At 46.8% G+C, this 14,287-nt stretch overlaps 1 protein-coding gene across 1 annotated transcript in view; it reads right to left on the bottom strand.

Moving 5' to 3' along the window:
- LOC142313052 (uncharacterized) overlaps positions 1–14,287 on the bottom strand; it is a 101,888-nt gene that overhangs the window by 76,836 nt on the left and 10,765 nt on the right. The window contains exons 5-9 of the mRNA XM_075352038.1: positions 8,458–8,573; positions 8,149–8,328; positions 7,952–8,075; positions 7,771–7,868; positions 7,570–7,660 (exon numbers count right to left, since the gene is read on the bottom strand). Of these exons, the coding sequence (XP_075208153.1) occupies positions 7,570–7,660; positions 7,771–7,868; positions 7,952–8,075; positions 8,149–8,328; positions 8,458–8,573 (609 nt within the window). The remainder of the gene's footprint in view (positions 1–7,569; positions 7,661–7,770; positions 7,869–7,951; positions 8,076–8,148; positions 8,329–8,457; positions 8,574–14,287) is intronic.

Raw genomic sequence — 14,287 nt, 5'->3', positions numbered from 1 at the left:
TCGGGAAGCCACGCCACCGGTCAGTTTATGCTGCGGAGAAAAGAAGCACAGTGGGCATGGGATCTCCAAAAATCCTTCCACTGTGCTTCTACTGTACAACGCAGCGTTATGGACGCAGGGAAAACACTCAGCGCCCATAACGCTGCAAACCCTGATTGTAAGCACAAAGCCTAAAAAGCGTCAATGGATGAATGGATGTCAAATATATATAACGTCCCACCCCCGCCTGCATATTCTAAGCTGGCACCTTTAGTACCTTTCATGTGGCACTAAAGGGTGCCTAGCTTAGTATTTATCCAAAAATAAAAAACAATGAAAAAAATGGCGTGGGGTCCCCCCTATTTTTGATAGCCAGTCAGGGTAAAGCAGACAGCTGTAGCCTGCAAACCACAGCTGGCAGCTTCATCTTGGCTGGTGATCAATTTGGAGGGCTCCCCAGGCTTTTTTTTATTTATAAATAAAGAATTAAAAAAAAAATTATGTGGGGTCCCCCCAAATTAGATCAGATTAGGTGAAGCTGACAGTTGGGGTCTGGTATTCTCAGGGTGGGAAGAGCCATGGTTATTGGACTCTTCCCAGCCTAAAAATAGCAGGCCGCAGCCGCCCCAGAAGTGGCGCATCCATTAGATGTGCCAATCCTGGCGCTTCGCCCCAACTCATCCCGCGCCCTGGTGCGTTGGCAAACGGGGTAATAAATGGGGTTGATACCAGATATGTAATGTCACCTGGCATCAAGCCCAGCAATTAGTGATGTCACGGCGTCTATCAGATACCAGACATAACTAATTGACAGTAAACAAAAGCAAAAAAAAAATGACAAAAAAATTTTTATTAGAAAAAACACTCCCCAAATCATTCCCTTGTTCTCCAATTTAATCAAAAAATTTGAAAAAAATGGGTCCGCAGAAATCCATTTGGACGTCCCACGTCGCCTCTGGACCTTCTAGAATATGGGGGCACGTTCAGGGAACGTATCCCCCATTTTCTAGGAGGGCAGACCCTCCATTTGAGGAGAGTGGGTGCCAAAAATCTGCACCCACTCTCCCCGGGTCACAGCTGCAGAGTGTGAGCAGCCAGCACAGCTCTCTGAACACAGTGCTGTCTGTCAGCTGCTCTGCACATGTGACCAGCCAGCGTGCACTGTGAAGGAGGAGGGGGCCGCGGGGGATCAGTGCTGCGACCGGACAGGTAAGGGGGAATACCGGGGGAAATAGGGGGTGACCTGGCAGGGCCTGGGGGGCATTATTTGTCGCATGTCTCAAGGCACATGCGACAGAAATCATAGGAGCAGGGCGGCCGGTGCGCTACTGTGCGCACGGCCATGTTGGATTTTCGGGAGGGGGGGGGTCGGGGGTGGGCACTTTGGCGACACCGGGGGCTTTCCAGGACTTTGCCAGGAAGTGAGGTCAACAGGAAACCTCTTGACCTCACTTCCAGGTAAATGCCTGCGTTCTGGCATGCCGACAAAGCCCGCGGACCGCAACAAAAAAGCAGCTCACTGCGGTGTAGCTGCGTTCTGACCCACATCATTGATTCAATGGGGGAGAGAACGCAGCCACACCGCACAAAAGAAGTGACATGCTGCTTTCTTTCCGCACCGATTTTTGGCATCCAAAATGCTGCGTTTAGAAACGCAGCGTGTGCACTGATTTTTCGGCTTTCTCATACACTTTGCTGGGAAAGCTGAACGCATGCAATTTGCCACTGAAACGCTGCGGTTCTAAACGCAGCGTTTCCGCGGTAAAAAACGCAACGTGTGCACACAGCCTTAGAGGCAACATACAACTTCGACAGGATCCATAGAGTAACGGGACCTAACTCAAGGATTTCCTCAACTCCCAGGGATGTGTTGTGTCGCCTGCATTATTTTCTTGACAAGGAGCAGATGCTGCAAAAGGCCTGGTTTCATGGGTCTGTAAACCTGGACGGGGCCGAGGTGAGGCTGTTCTCCCATGTCTCAAACCTCACCATACATATGCAGAGCCTCCTCCAGCCTCTTTTGGCCAAAAATTAAGTCTCATACGTCTTGTAGACCGGGTCATCCTTTGCAGATGACTGCACACAAAGGTGATTCATCATTTATATTGAAAAAACATGATGATCTTGCAGTTCTGTTGGATTTTCTGGGAGCAAGTCAAGTTTCTATTCCATACTGTCTCTGGAGGCTCCAGAAGACCTTTTTCAAAGGGAAAGAAGATGAACACCATATACCTCTACAATTGCCAAGACAGGTCTATCTTCTCTATCTAATTTGTCTACCTGCTCTCTCATTCTTTCAGTGGAAAAATGACTTGGGGGCTTAGCTCAGTATATATTCACTGGTCCTTCCATCTGGACGTATTAAGCCGTCCAGCTTTCTTGGTACCCTTGGTATTTTGTGTGTTTGTAATTGGGATCTGTCTGGGTCAACCTTTTTCACATGCTATTTGATGACATGCCTCACAGATTCTACTATTAATGAGGTCAGAAGTAGTTCCTCCTCACATTAGTTTGACTTTTGAGCAGGAGTTGTTTAATGTTGTGCCCTCTCCTACACAGGAACTGGGAGAGTGTTTTGGTCATTGGTTCTATACAGGCAGTTGGGCTCCCTCCACATGGCTTTTTTAGCTTCTACCGTACCTAGGTAAGATTTAGCTGCTAGAAGACCTCCCTGCTTTTTGTAAGCTAGCTTTCCTCCTACTCGCTCGTCTCTTTCCCTCTTATTCCATTTGTCCCACCCGTTCTTCTTTACGTGTCTCCTTCTCCTCACTTTATTTTCTTCTCTCTCTGTCCATTTTGACCATTCCTATGCAAGCACAAGTTGAAATCGGAGGGGACTAACCAAACGTTAAGGGCTTTCATAAAAGTGAGAAACGCTCTATCTTCATGAGTATGAGTCTGCTGTGGAGAAGTTGTCTACAGGTAGTTTTCCTACAAGAAACTCAATATTTGTAGAGGTAAACCCTACATACTTTCTGATAGAAGGTATCCCTTCCTTCTCCTGATTCGAAATCAAGCGGGACATGTATTTTGTTATCTAGCTCTTTTCTATTGATGTTTATGGAGTCTCGTACTGATGAGGAGGGCAGGCTTTTATTACTGAAGGCCAAAATTGTATTTCAAATTTACACTTTTGCATTGTTTTACTTGCCCAACAGTGGTCCGTGCCATTCACTTTTGCAATACTTTGAGATATTGGAGCAATTTACTGAGGGAACGTTGGTTTTAAGGAGCGATTTTAAAGAGGTTGTCCACAGCCGTCAGCTCCTTTAGGCGGGAGCCCTGCAAGGATAACATCATGGGATGTTTTTATCCTCTGCATATATGACTTTTTGGAATAATGACTTTTTGTCTATACGTGGTGGCCAGCCTCAACCGTGCACCAGTGGGGCTTGCAGAGGATTTCATGAGCTTTCCCTTCCTCCAGTTTTCCTATTAATTTTCTCAGACTATGCCTTGCTAATCTTTTCCCTGTCTATCTCACTAAATTCCTAGACCATGGCAATGGAAATTAAATACATCCTTGCTAAATTATCCAATTGTCGTTCACAAGGTCCAGACTAGAGATGAGCGAACTCGATATTCGGTATTCCTACCAAATACAGACTTTACAAAAAAAACAGAGTTTGGGTGCTTCACGTATGCAAACCAATGGCACGAGCATCACTGTGCTTGGGTACGTTCAGTGCGAGTTACTTGCAGTGTTTGATCGGCTTGCTCTGGAGGTAACAACAGCATGATCAGATGTAGTGTGCACCAAAAAAAATAAAATGGATAAACCCCGCTTACCCGCCCCTGGAAGTGATGTTTATGGCTGGCTGCATGTGGGCAGAGACATGAACTGCCCAATTAGTGACTTCCATTGGGGTTCAGGGCAAGTTCGGGACCCAAACCGAGCTTTTTCAAAAGTCTGACTGCACCCAACAAACCGAACTTCCACGGGTCTGCTCATCTCCAGTCCAGACCACATTAACTGAATAGTTTACTATTAATTCTATTGAAGGTACTGTATGTCCAACAATTTGATTTGTGAAGCCCACAAATGTCTGGTCAGATCATATTTATTAAATAGGATTCTTGTCTAAAATGGGAGTGGGCATCAACAATCAATGACTTGAAACTCGTCATAAGGGAATTCCTAACCACGACATAAAAATCTCCCTCATTCAAAAAAAAGAGGTGAATTGAGAGCCCTTTCTATATTATAGAGATAATAGTTCCTTCGCCAAATGTAGAAGACATTTCTCCGAATTTGGGAATAGAGGTAGCAGAACGCTTGCAAGGACATTGAGAATTCAGAGGTCGAGGAGTTTCGTTCAGTCGATCCAGACCCATTCGAGTGTTAAGGTCACGATGCCAATGTAGCGCCCCACGGGGCAGGTGTTTTAACCTACTCGTTGCCGGGCTGGGGGTGCAGATCCTCTGCGTTGTCACGGGGTGGCCTGGCCCGGTTCTGTTGCCCCAAGGCATACAGAAAGGAGGGTGGAAGGTGGTAGGAAGGAGGATGGTGGTGGTAGTTGGGAGTGGAAAATAGGGGTGACGGTGAAAAAAGTCTATAGATGATCGTTACGCCACCTGTGGTATGCGGCCAGATAGGGGCCGCTACTGCGGTTGCTGCTCTCCAGGGCTGATGGTGAGGGTCGCAGCCGGGATGATGTCGCTCCCCACAGGAGGAGCGGGATTGCCCTGGGAGTATGATGGAGGGGAGGGACGGTGGTGGTCGTAGTCCCCGTTGGCGCTGGGCAATGGCGCCGGTAAATGAGAGGCAGAGGCAGGGGCTGCAGTTCCAGGTCTTTTACTCAAACTTCGTTTAAGCGCTGCCCCAGAGTACGAGTGCCACAATGGGCTCCAGCAGATCACGGATAGTAAGCTGTCACCGCCGATGCCCGTGAAAGTCTTTCTAGTGAAGTGTCCCCCGATTGCTATCCAGAATCCGGGCTGAGCCTCCAGCTCCAAGCCACGGGACCATGAAGGAAGGGAAACACTTTGCTCCTAGTGTCCGTGTTAGATGTTGTCCCAAGCTGAGCCCGGGAAGGTCTGCTCAGTCTGCTGGCTGCAGACTTTCTCCCTCTCTATGTGTAAACATGCTCCTTTTCCTTTCCCCAAGTGGTGCCCGTCCCCAGTGATTGTCCTAGGGACTGGGAAGTCCCATGCTTCATGATGGCTCACTACCCTGTCTGCCCTAGTCCAACCCCCCCTGTGGGAAAGTACCTTATTGTTGTATGTGTGTGTTTTGCGAAGGCACCGACAGTTAACCCCCTCCTAACCCGGGATAGATATTACTGCTTAAAATAGGTGTAATACCCTAAGCAAAAACTTTTTGCTTAGCTTTTGGAGGATTTTTTCCTCTTTTTGTTGTTGTTTTTTATGTATATAAATATACGATATATTAGTGTAGGGACCCACAAAAATGAGGATCCGTGACGTGGATTGTGGGCTTCCGTACTACCTACCAATACCTCATATATTTATTCTTTTGCACAGAATATTTTATACAGGATGCAGCCAGGCCTCTTTATGTTAGGCCTTGCATACTATAGTCACTGTCCCTGCATGGAGCACATATTTAGTACTGGCGCAACCCGCTTGCATCTATTGTGATGGGCGTAACTAATAGGCTGCTTACCAGATACTGTGATCCTGCATGTGTGAACAGTGACTTATGCAAGCCACAAGTGTGCAATTTTACCATCTCCCTTTGCACCTGTCATGTCTCCATTTAATGGAGGTCTTGCTGCATCCTGGAAGTGCATTAGTCTTTTTGGCCTGGGCAGTTTACTTCTTCTGCCATTAGTGTGTGAGTTTTTGCTTAGCTTTTGGAGGATTTTATTCCTCTTTTTGTTGTTGTTTTTTATATATGTAGGTGTAATACCCTGTGGCGCCTGAAGCCCCAGGGGCGCCACACCAACAGATACTGCCTCTTCTTTCAAGGATTTTTAAATCTCCTTATACTCCATTAATAAGCCCAATAATGAAACTACTAACAGCGAATTCCGAAATTATATTCAAGACTATATAAGGAATTATGGCCTCCATTCACTGAAGAGTGATGATGTTATTATTGCTTTTGAGAGCCCTATCTGTGAATTGAAGTTAAAAACGGCAGTTAAGAATTCCACTACAGTCAATTGTGATTACTTATTATCTTCTTTTCTTTCCGGCATTAACAATATACCCATTTGTCCTACTATGCCATTCCCTAAAGATGCGTAAAATGCTAATATCACTGTAATGTATAAAGAAGGGAAAGATCCTACCCAATGTTCTAGTTTATGTCCAATCTCTTTACTCAATGTAGATTTGTAACTTTTTACCAAGGTCCTCGCAGCCAAATTAGCTCCTTTGCTTGGGGACATTATTCATCCAGATCTGGAGGCTTTTATGCTGGCAGGGAGGCGAGAGACAATATTACTGATGCTTTGAAACTTGTTCATAGAGCCAAAATGGTTGATACTCCTTTGATTCTTCTTTCTATGGCTGCTGAAAAGACCTTTGACCGGGTTAATTGGGTGTTTATGGAGGAAGTGCTGAGATTAATTGGTTTACAGAGCTGCATGTTAAGGTGGATTGACCCTCTTTATAGCTCTCCATTCGACTCTGTTCGGGTGAGTGGTGTCGTCTCCGAGAGATTTCCTACTGTAAATGGTAACTTTTTTTCAATCCTTTGATTCTCTACAAATAGATTTTCTCTGGGCAAAAAAAACATCTATGTAGAGTTAAAATTAGTAGCGGTTTAGTCCTTCCGGACTTCGACATATTATTTGTCTGTTCATATGTCTAGAGTTACAACTAATGCAGGCATCCCTCCTTGAAACCATAGGTGAAACTCGAACCAAGCTTTTCGGAGCTCTCTCTATCAGTCCTTCCTTGCATACTCTACATTAACCACTCTTCATTAAGTTCACATCCTACAATAAGTATAAAAACCTGCAAAAAAAACTATATGTTTGGTATTGACGTATTCATACTGATCTGGAGAATCATATTGCAGGTCAGTTTTACCATATAGTAAACATGGTAAATAAAAAAAATAAAAAAAGATTGTGGAATTGTACTTTTCTTTTACACCTTCACCGCACTTTCAACTTGTTTCCCATTTTCCAGTGTACTGTATGGTAACATTAATGGTACAATTCATTCAACAAAAACAAAGCCCTCATACGGCTGTGTTGATGAAAAAATAAAAAAAGGTATGGCTCTTGGAAGAAGGGGAGAAAAAAACAAGATAAAAAAAAAGTAAAATGGCTAAGGCGTGTAGGGGTTAATATGCGATCGTTTGATCACATTGATTATACACTGTGCAACCTATGTTGCAGTGAATTATCTAACCTGTTAGTGTTTGGCTGGGATTCAGCCTATCAGGCCCAAACTCCAGCAGAATCTGATTGGCTGAGAGACATGAAAGACATGGAGACCATAGTCACACCTCTAATCGCTAGAGCCTCTAGTTGCCGCAAAAACACATCAGCACTATGCAATTGTGCTGCGGGGTACTGATGGGATGAGAAAGTTGGCCACCTTTGTTTGTCAAAGTCCTCGCAATCGAACACCTAATCGTACCAACCGTGAATAATAGAAGCTACCACTCACCTGGGCGGTTACCTGTAGGAATCTCCTCTTTACTCCGCTTATCACCCCTCACATATGTCTCTATAGTATTAATATGGGTCAGATCTTCACCCTGAAACAAATATACATATAATACTGGAGGATAAAACAAGACTGAGCACAAGACCTTCACAGCCGTCTACACATCATAGGGAGATTTCATGGCACCTTCTCTCCATCTACCTGATAATTCTGAGGAACATCGGGATCTTCTTCTGTACAGTCCTGTGGGAGAAGAGGACGGGGACATCTCTCTGGTGTTGTCCTCTTACTGGATAGAACTGGAGGAGACACATACAGGGACTGAATTAATTCCTTACATATAGATAATTATAGGCCGTGTATATTTAGTCCTGTCTATTACCTGGTGATGTGAGGGGCTGGGGAACCTCCATCATGACGCCCTTGTACAGATCTTTGTGTCCTTCTAAATACTCCCACTCCTCCATGGAGAAATAGACGGTGACGTCCTGACACCTTATGGGAACCTGACACATACAATGATACCGTCACCCGCCGATCCCTTCATAGCGTTACTGTATAATGTCCCAGCAGTGTCACCTCTCCAGTCAGCAGCTCAATCATCTTGTAGGTGAGTTCTAGGATCTTCTGGTCATTGATGTCCTCATGTATCGGGGGGTGAGATTGAGACCCCGTGATTGGGCTCAAGGGTCTTCCCCATCCCTCAGACACAGGGTCCTGACAGCGCTCACTAGAGGTCTTCTTCACTACTGTGTAATCCTGGTTATGGAGAGACACAGTAATAAATCTCACTCCAGACATTTCCAGAGTCCTCACCTCTCCAGTTCTGTCCATCTGTTATTCCCATAGATGAGAATGGTGTAATGTGACGTCATCAGAATCTCTCACCTCTCCAGTAAGCCGGAAGAGGATCTCTAGGGTGAGGTGTAATATCCTCTCCGCCATCTTGTCAGTGTTGCTTCCTGTCCTTCTCTTATTTAGGAGATCACCAATATTGTAGGGATCTGAATGAAAAGTAAACGAGCTTGTGTAAAATCATAAAGAATCTCATGAAATAATTCAATTACTGAAGACTTTATATCTAGTGTTGAGTGAGCGTGCTCGCCACTGTTCAGTACTCGATCAAGCATTGGTGTGCTCGGGTACTCCCGCTGTTCGGTCGGAAATCGTGGGTGCTTGGAGTGTCATCCATGAAATATAGACAACAAAACACAGGGTTGCTTCACTGCATGATGGTTCTCACTGGGGTTGAAGTAATGTTTTCGGATGTAGTGTATTAAAAAGAAAAAAAAAAACAAAAACAAAAAAAAAACATCCTTCTTCCCCGTGAAAATCCTCTGTATATGGCTTGCTGTATGTGGGTGGAGAGCTGAACTGCCCAATCATTGAATTCCATTATACTCGTAACTCGAGTTGAACACTTTCAGAGCATCTGACCTGCTTGACTTGAGTACAGCACCCGTGCATATTAGTGCTCGCCCATCTCTATTTATATGCAATCGCTGACTGCAGAAGTGATGCTAACATTTATGGCACTTTTTTATTATCATTCACCATTGCATTTCTGGTTTGGGGGTTTTCAGGTGTTTTTTGCTGATTCATCAACTGCAACATTGTAAAAAGACAAAAAATGTGTCACAAATGTCCTACAGTTCAGCCATCTATTTATGCCACTGCCTGCCTGTTCACCATTATCCAAACTGTACTGATGACGCAGCCAGTGCTAATGCCCTTACACATCAGACGTCATCTGTTTGTCCGTTATGTTTTATACTGTACTGCTGCTGTAGGTAACATTAAACAGCTGCCCCCTCCCCAAAATTTAATTTTCACAGCTAAAATTAGGCATTGCTTCTTCATTCAGCATACTGTTCTGCTACTTGCAGAGAATGAAGTTACCATACACTGGCAAACAAAAATAATTAAAAACACACACTGCTGCCAATGCAGTGGATCATTGTGAGAGACACCATTTATCACATATAACACTCTGGTCCTGCTACAGGTACCAGGAATAAAGGAGATTGATGGTATACTCGTAGTAGGACCAGAGCACTGTATGTGAAAAATGCTGCTCACATGATTATCTTCACTGCTCCCGATTCTGAACCCGGCGATCTCCTCTCCCAGCTTTGTAATGACAGGAAGCAACGGGAATGATGTCACGATAGTAATGAAGTGACTGGGAATCGGGAATCCTAAACTGGATCTTAGGCTAGGGGGGGCCCTAACTGTCCCTTATCCGTGAGGTCTGGACTCCCAGTGTAACCCTAAGGCTATGTGCGCACTAGGCCGTTTTACCCGCGGATTTACCCGCGGTTTTGCTGCGGAAATTTCTTGACAAATGTTTGACATCTTTCTGCAGACATTTCCCAGCAAAACCTATGGGAAAAAAAATAGCTGTGCAAACTGTGCGTTTTTTTCTCAAGAAAATTCTTTGTGAATATTTTCTTGAGAAAATTTCTTGAGAAAATGTGCATGTCACTTCTTTCCCGCAGGTACCTGCGGAATACCACCGGTATTTCGCTCCATTCACTGTAATGTAATCGCGAAATTCCGGGGGTATACCGCAGGTAGCAAATGATGTGCGGTATACCCCCGGTATAGCCGCGATTTACCTGTGGTAATGCCCATCGCTGCCTGCGGTTTTGCAGGAAGTGATGTCATTATGACAGAAGAGGAAGCGGAGCAGAGTAAACAGACGTCACACTCCCTGGACGCCGCACAGAAGCACTTCCGTGTGACCTCCAGGTGCCCGTGCAGTCTGTGTCCCGCTCCTGCTCGCCGCTGCCTGCCCTGCTGTGTGTCAGTGTCTGCCCGCAGTATCTGCAGCTTGTCACGCTGCAGCGCAGGCAGACACTGACACACAGCAGTGCGTGCAGCCGTGGGGATGACGGGCGCTGCTGTCAGGAGGTGAGATGAGATCATTACCTGCTGTGACGATCTCCTGCCTCCTGACGTCACAGCGGTCACTGCCGTCTATGCCCGCGGCCCGAGACTGTCACTAGCGGTGCCGTCACGGCCTCTCGCGATACTGCTGACAAGACAGCGGGCATAGAAGTCAGTGACAGCGCTGATGGCAGGACTGCAGGTAATGATCTCACCTAAGCTGCAGTGACCTGGGCTGACCTATTGATGTTAGCTCAGGTCACTGCATTACTCTCCCAGCCAATGAGGAACCTTCTGTTCTTCACTTACTGGGACAGTGACTATGGTATGGATCGTCGTGGGACCCCCCCCCCTTATTGGATTACGCCGGAACCGGATTTGATTGTTCTTTTCAATAAATTGGTGAAAGAGGGAATGTGGGGAGTGTTTTTTCAAATAAAACTTTTTTTGTTGTCTATTTTTTATTTCATACTGACTGGGTTGGTGATGTCGGGTATCTGATAGGCGCGTGACATCACTAACCCCAGGGCTTGATGCAAGGTGACATTACACATCTGGCATCAACCCCATATATTACCCCGTTTGCCACCGCACCAGGGCAACGGGATGAGTTGGGGGAAGCGCCAGGATTGGCACGTCTAATGGATGTGCCACTTCTGTGGCGGCTGCGGCCTGCTATTTTTAGGCTGGGCAGTGTCCAATAACAGTGGACCTCCCTAGTCTGAGAATATCAGACCCCAGCTGTCCGCTTTACCTTGGCTGGTGATCCAATATTGGGGGGGGACCCCACGTTTTTTGTTTTAAATTATTTAATGTAAAATAACAGCGTGGGGTGCCCTCTGTTTTGGATTACCAGCCAAGGTGAAGCTGCCAGCTGTGGTCTGCAAGCTGCAGCCGTCTGCTTTACCCTAGCTGGCTACAAAAGATGGGGGGACCTCACGTCATTTTTTTTTAATTATTTATTTTTTGGCTAAATACAAGGCTAGGCACCCTTTAGTGCCACATGACTTCAGTAAAGGGTGCCAGCTTAGAATATGCAGGGGGGTGGAACATTATATAGGTCTTTCTCATCTATCTATCTATTCATCTATCCATCTTTCCCTCTATCCATTATCTGTCTATCGATTATCTATCTATTATCTATATTATTTATTGCAGTTCAGCATAAAAAAAACGCAAGGGAGCAACCTGCGGAAAAAAAACGCGGCAAAAACGCATGCGGTTTTACCGCGGTTTTGGTGCGTTTTTTTATCGCAGGTGCAGTAATCTTCAACTCCCAGAAGTTTCTCAAGAAATTTTCTTGAGAAAAATCACTTTTCTAGTGCGCACATAGCCTTATTCCTGAGAAACCCTGGTTTTATACCAATCACCCCCACCCTGGGAAGGAGCTGAGACTGAAGTGATAATTTCACACACAAAGAGACAGACAGGTAGGAACTAAGGGTACCGTCACACTTTAGCGACGCAGCAGCGATCCCACCAGCGATCTGAGCTGGTCAGGATCGCTGCTGCGTCGCTACATGGTCGCTGGTGAGCTGTCAAACAGGCAGATCTCACCAGCGACCAGTGACCAGCCCCCAGCCAGCAGCGATGTGCAAGCGACGCTGTGTTTGCACGGAGCCAGCGTCTGGAAGCTGCGGACACTGGTAACTAAGCTAAACATCGGGTATGATTACCCGATGTTTACCTTAGTTACCAGCGCACACCGCTTAGCTTAGCGTGTGTAGGCACCAGGAGCCGGCAGTGGCAGCGTGAGAGCTGCGGAGGCTGGTAACAAAGGTAAATATCGGGTAACCACCTTGGTTACCCAATGTTTACCTTGGTTACAGCTTACCGCAGGCTGTCAGACGCCGGCTCCTGCTCCCTGCACATTCAGGATTGTTGCTCTCTCGCTGTCACACACAGCGATGTGTGCTTATCAGCGGGAGAGCAACAATAAAAAAACGAACCAGGGCTGTGTGTAACGAGCAGCGATCTCACAGCAGGGGCCAGATCGCTGCTCAGTGTCACACACAGCGAGATCGCTAATGAGGTCACTGCTGCGTCACAAAAACCGTGACTCAGCAGCGATTTCAGTAGCGATCTCGCTGTGTGTGAAGTACCCCTTAAACTGTAACTCACTGCAGTCACTCATGGAGGTAAATACAATATGTGCACAGTGGATAAAGAAAATAAAGGAAATACACAATGACAAGGATATCTCCCCAACACACCAAGATAGCATACAGCAGTACTCAATAAGATCAATCACCATGCACCAAGATCGGTATCGCTTTCGCTATATTCTGCATGGAGGAACAGGAACCACCATCTTTTAAAGGGCGGAGGCGACTGTGATAGGTTTTCAGTAACCTGTGACCCCAGCAGCAACTCACAGACTAGCAGGAATTAACTCCTGTCAGACCAATCAAAAGGAAGCACAAAACTGGTTAACGTCTGGCTCTGACTAAGCAACACAGAAACACCCTTTTAGTGTTATATACAATTTAAACTAAAAAATATTATGAAGGGGGCGTGGCCTGGCCATGGAGGAGACAAGACGCGTGTAAGCACAGCTCCTGGCCCGAGCCAAAAACTAACAGCGAAATAGAGCAGCAAACCAGCCCAAAACCGGCCCATGGGAATCAAGAACAAACGGGGACTGAAGGCAGCGCTTGCGGGACATTCTGCAAGAGTAACTGGAGGCATAACCCGGTACCTGAAAGGCCCCAGGCAAGCAGTCATAAAGGACAGAGCAGTGGACACAGCGACCATCCACCACCACATATATCTCTGAGGAGTGCTGCGAACCGACAGACGGCAGACGTGACACCCAGCACATCTGCACATACCTCTGACCGAGTGACTCCAGAGACGCAGGATACCCCAGCCGGCGGTGAGTCAGCGTACACATGGAAGCAAGATGGCGCTGTGAGCTCATGAACAGTACAGCAGATGGTGTCACGGACACCAAGTGAATGTGAATCCCTGTCAGGGGAGATACAGGAGCCGATCGAGCTGTGCAGCGGCAGCATGGGGCAGACGGAGCGGCCACAAGCGCTGGCTCTAAATAAGGCTAGGTTCACACTTCCATTAAACTTTATCAGTCACAATCCGCTGCTCTGGTAAACAACGGAATCCGATTGGCGGATTCCGTTGTTCCCATAGACTTGTATGAGCGGCGGATTGTGACTGATGATGCTGCGTTGCACCCTCTGCCCGACTGATCAGTCGTGGAACGACTAACCGCGGGGCGGAAGGAATGCAACCTGTAACGTTTTTTGAGCAGCGCAATCCGTAGGATTTTGCTACGCATGCTCTCTCTGGCTCCCTGCACACGTAACCAGGAAACACATCGGGTTACTAAGCAATGCGCTTTGGTTAGTTACCCGATATTTACACTGGTTACGTGTGCAGGGAGCCAGCGCTAAGCGGTGTACGCTGGTAACCAAAGTAAATATCGGGTAACCAAGCAAAAAGTGCTTTGCTTTTAGTTACCCGATATTTACCCTGGATACGTGTGCAGGGAGGCCGACACTTCCCCGCTCGGCTCCGCCCCCTCCCGCACTCCGCATGTGTACACACACACACACACACACACACACTCACACACTCACCTGTCCCCAGCCCTGTAGTTCCCGCGGCACTGACGTCCTCAGCGCCACGGCCCCGCTCGGCTCCGCCCCCTCGCGCTCCGCCCCCGCGCGCGCTGCCCCCCGCACACAACGGAGTCCGACAATGAATTCTGTTCTTTGTCATCCGTTGTACAACGCATCAGTCACATGCATCAAGCAACGCATGTGACTGATGCAAAACAACGGAACTGTGAACCTAGCCTAACAGTGCAGCA

The sequence above is a fragment of the Anomaloglossus baeobatrachus genome, chromosome 5 (genome assembly GCF_048569485.1).
Source record: "Anomaloglossus baeobatrachus isolate aAnoBae1 chromosome 5, aAnoBae1.hap1, whole genome shotgun sequence".
In the NCBI taxonomy this organism is placed as follows: domain Eukaryota; kingdom Metazoa; phylum Chordata; class Amphibia; order Anura; family Aromobatidae; genus Anomaloglossus; species Anomaloglossus baeobatrachus.
This window is presented reverse-complemented; position numbering and strand designations above follow the sequence as displayed.